Source organism: Heliconius melpomene, chromosome 5 (assembly GCF_056956725.1).
Source record: "Heliconius melpomene rosina isolate 202511_hmr_F chromosome 5, ASM5695672v1, whole genome shotgun sequence".
Classification (NCBI taxonomy): Eukaryota; Metazoa; Arthropoda; class Insecta; order Lepidoptera; family Nymphalidae; genus Heliconius; species Heliconius melpomene.
In genome coordinates, this window is record NC_140393.1 from 2,965,145 (window position 1) to 2,969,787 (window position 4,643).

At 32.7% G+C, this 4,643-nt stretch overlaps 1 protein-coding gene across 1 annotated transcript; it reads left to right on the forward strand.

Moving 5' to 3' along the window:
- Window positions 1–700: 700 nt before the first annotated feature.
- On the forward strand, window positions 701–4,326 carry LOC146538905 (uncharacterized). Its single transcript, XM_085185662.1, has 3 exons — window positions 701–858; window positions 2,880–2,948; window positions 4,100–4,326. The coding sequence occupies exons 1-3, from the start codon at window positions 789–791 to the stop codon at window positions 4,309–4,311; spliced, it is 351 nt and encodes a 116-aa protein (XP_085041788.1). The 5' UTR covers window positions 701–788; the 3' UTR covers window positions 4,312–4,326.
- The last annotated feature ends 317 nt before the right edge of the window (window positions 4,327–4,643 follow it).

A 4,643-nucleotide genomic window follows, 5' to 3' on the forward strand; every position in this document is an offset into this window, starting at 1 on the left:
ACTCGTTTAATAACGTTATGTAAAGTTGAGATAGCTGTGAGTTTGAACTGGACGTGGGCACTAAACGTCGGTCAGTGCATAAATTACGTATATTTCCTACTTTTATCATATATAACATTATTACGTGTGTTTTTATAATATTCCAGTTGTTATGCATGCAATACTCTCAATATTATAAGCGATGGTTGCAGGTTCAAATCCTCTAAAGAATAATATATTATATGGTTATTATTATAAATAAGGCCATTGTTTTAGCTTTACGCTACATTCTGTATATAGCGTGGTAGACAGAGGGAACCTAGTGTTAAGACACTACGTTTCTATTTATTGAGACATAAAGTTTGAATCGCGCTCTTCTTCTATCTTTTTACCAGAGAGAAGAAACGAAAGTAATTTCCTATAGAAGGAATTTACTTTACAAAGGTCACATTCCCGCATAATTGTATCAAAGTAAAGTAATGCTACAACAAATATATGCAAATTTACATACAATATTTAGTTTCTGTTTCATTTTTTTTTTGTCGTTTTTTGTATCGTTGTCCGCAAATTGCAGGGTAGGCAGAGGGTGCCTGGGAACCTATTTTTACGACATTTCCCTTCCCCACTCACTGCCTACTGGAGAATCGTCAATTGCAAGAGAATTGTCAATTGGAATACGTAATAAGCCTAGCAGTTTTAGAGTACCTCCGTATAAAGTGCGCGGTTAGTATTCAAGAAAACTTGTAGTAATTTTCAAGTGAAAGGTGCGTGTTGAGAAAACTGTTTGAGTTTAACACTTATTAATAAATATGGATATTATTTTTTACATTTTTTTCGCGAATTTAATTTCGCAAGTCCGACCATTCTTCTTGCATAAAGGTAATTTTTCTAATTATTGTTATAGTCTTTTCTGTAATATTTTTATTGTTATTCTTCAAAAAAACCTAAATAAAAGTAAGTTCCAGTACCAGAACTAACACCAGTTTCTCGAGTGGGGATCTAACCCACAACCAGTCTATTTTACAGTCACACTGTGCCGCTGCGCCATAACTGGCCTCGAGAAGAAAGTTCTCTTTTATTCTTTTCTTTTACTATATTTACAATACAATTAACCTTACTATTCTAGCGTCTGTCTTTTTTTATTACAACAAAAAGTAAATAGAACACGTAAAGTGTTCAGACGGTCGTAAAAAGACTGAGATTAAATGTTAAAAGTTAATTTGAATTAATGAATTTAAATGCGATCCGATTTAATATTACACTGCGTCTAACAAATGAATATCGAACCCAAAACTATCGTGAATTATAAGAGACATCAAAGTAAAAGAAAAGTTTAACATCAAGTAAATGTGTTTCGCGGAAGCCGTTTCCTCCGGAAGTAAATACGATGTTACGAGAGCTTTTTGAAGCTCCCAGGGGATGTCCTTATAACGAAATGTTGAAGGATGTTGTCTTTACATTATTTCTTTGTAACTATTATTTCTATTTTAGTTTTCTATATTACAAAACTATATACTAGAGTTCTTTTGTGTTTTTATAATATAAGAACTGTATCCAAAAACTTCAACAAGGCAGAGGGAATATAGTGTTAAGACACTCCGTTGCCCAACCGAATTCTGGAGGCTTTGCGTGTTGAGTGGCGGAACTCAACGCCGCGGTTTCTGCCTCGATACCAGACCGAAGAAACGGAAATATAAATTTAAGTAAATATTTCGTTTCTTCGAGTGGGGATCGAACTCAATCATCGCATTACTGTCGTACTCTTGTGGTCTTGCTCAACGATGCTCCAAAGTAATCCAATGTATGGCTTAAATAACATATATGTACTCGTATAACCAAAGTGAAGTGAGGCAGTCGTCTAACAAGTCTATATTCAGGCTAAATAAACAAAAATACACTTACAATTTCTAAGTAATGAAAAAAAATTGCCACATTGGCAGAAATGTCAATAAAATACCTTCTTGGTAGACGGGCTTAAAGTAATACTGTCAAATAAAATGAGACACTCATATAAAATGACTATTTGACAGTATTTCTAAAGTTATAGTCACAAATATATTTATGAAAGTGAATTTTATTTATTGTAGGTACTACTTATACAGCATAGTCAATGTTATTATTTATTGTTCAAATTAAAAATAAACTTAATAACCCACATATGTTATCCTTTTTTCTAGGTAAAGGGAACCTAGTGTTAAAATGCTAAGTTCCCATTATGACACTTCCGTTCCCAATTTTCCGCTGAATTCTGAACCAGAGAGAGGATATGAAAATATTGAGAATTTCATTACCTCGAGTGGGAATAGAACCCGTTTACAGTCACACGCATGTGCACCACGACTGGTTTCAACAGTTTATAACATAATTATTACAGTTATTGCCACTTGATATAATCCCAGGAGAAATCTACTTTTGATTATATAAACTAACAGTTAATTATAAATTACTATAAACTCAACCGATTCTGGTAGATGCTAGTTTGAATCCTATTGAGGATATTCCATCCATCCATCAGCCTTTTAAAGTCCACTGCTGGACATAGGCCTTCCCCAATGCTCGCCAGTCCGTCCGGTACTGCGCCCTTTGAATCCAGCGGGTTCCCGCTGTCTTCTTGAGGTCGTCGGTCCACCTGGTTGGAGGGCGGCCTGTACTCCTTTTGCCGAGACGTGGTCGCCATTCGAGGACCTTTCTTCCCCATCGGTTGTCGGTCCTTCTGACAATATGGCCTGCCCATTGCCACTTCAGCTTGCAGATTTTGATTTTGAGTATTATTTATAACGTAAAATTTTTTTTTGTAAAAATAAAAAATATTTTTCTATATTCAATTCATTCATTGAATAATTTTATTTCCTATATATAATATATATATATATGGTGATACTATTTAATTAAATTTTCAGCACAGGAGCCGTTATTATTCTGCGTTAAGGTCTGCCCTTTGTACTGCTCACCGCGAAGAAGTGACGAGGGTAAGTTAATATAATTTATTTTGTCTTCTAAAAAGGATTTAATATAGAATATTTAGCAACTGAAGCGTTGCTATATAATTACTGAATATTTTTTCTGTATACAAATAGTATACAGTACTAAAAGTTCACCAAAATCAGTTCAGTAGTTTTTCAAATATGGATATCTAATTATTCTTTGGAGGGAATTGGCATTGGTCTATTATAAGCACATAGATAATGGATAGATATCTGAATTTCGTTTAATAATAATAAGCATAAATATAAATATCTTTTTGTTTACCAAAAATTCTACGAAAAGAATTCCGTGGCTTATAATATTTTAATAATAGCAACATATTTAATACAAAAATACTTGTTCTTTGAAGAATACATTTATTGAACAGAAGATATTGTTATGCTATCATTAAATGTAGATGGTATTGTGTTCCATTATAATATCAAAAAAATGATTGCGATCTCTGATGTTATTTCAAGTTTTTTCAATTATTTTTGAAATAACTAGAAATTTCATTTCTTCGCTTTGGCACCAAGGCAAAAGTCTGTCAATACATAATGTCTCGAAAAATTCGGCATAAATGGGTGAACAGAGTTAACACTAGGCTCCCTTTGCCTAATCTGCTAAAAGCGGGATCACTTTTTTAATTCGGTCAAAATAGTTCTGTCAGTCAGTTATTTATTTCATATTCTTTTACAAAGTTATTTAAAATCATTTTCTATTGAAAGTAATGAATAGTTAAAACTGTCTTTTATTATTAAAAAGAGATGTAACAATAACAAATAAACTTCGCTCTTTTAGTTTTATTACTGTGTTTATTTGAAGGATATGCGTAAGTTTATGACTGACTTACATTGTATACTGACACTTTTACTTACATAGTTCTTCAATGTAATCATAAGTGTAATTCGTATAAGGAATAAAATAGTTGACTAAGAGTTATAGAAGCGTGCGATTTTAAACACGACAGGTTGTGAGTTCGATTCCTCTCCGAGTAAATGAAATATTTAATATAAAATTAATTTCCTCGCTCTGGTAACGAGGCAAAGTTTCCAGAATTTGGCGAAAAATAGAGAGCGGAGTGTCTTTACACTAGGCTTCCTCTGCATATTAGGAAGCTGAAAAAAAATTGAAAGATATATTTTTTTTGTTTCAGACGCGTCTTCCCTCATCTACGTTGACCATCCGTGGCATTTCAACCAAGGCTGGAGTCATGAGATACCCTATCATTTCGACCCCTACTTCTTTTGTAAGCCTCCAAAGCCTACCTCCACTACAACTACTACACCTAAACCGACAACCACTACTGAAGAACCCTCGTATATATGCATGGTCTGCATGAAGAAATGTTCTAAAATTCTTAAATAAATTTATTTTATTGTGTATTTGTGATTTTTTTTAATAAAGTTAATTGTTATTTATCATATGTAAATATATTTAAGTTTTATATATACTAAATATATTAATAGGTAAAAAACGTTGCTAAGCGTAATATAAATTTGTAAAATTCGTTTACATCAGTAGAGTTGTCGTATTATTCTATTCTATTAAATAAAGTAAATATTAAGGATTGGTGCAATTCATTTATTTACATCTTAAGTATTTACATTTTTTTAACTTCATGTTTGTTCCTCTGCCTATCCTTCATATACCAGGATAGGCAGAGGGAATTTAGGGTTTTGGCCCAAATTGGAATATCA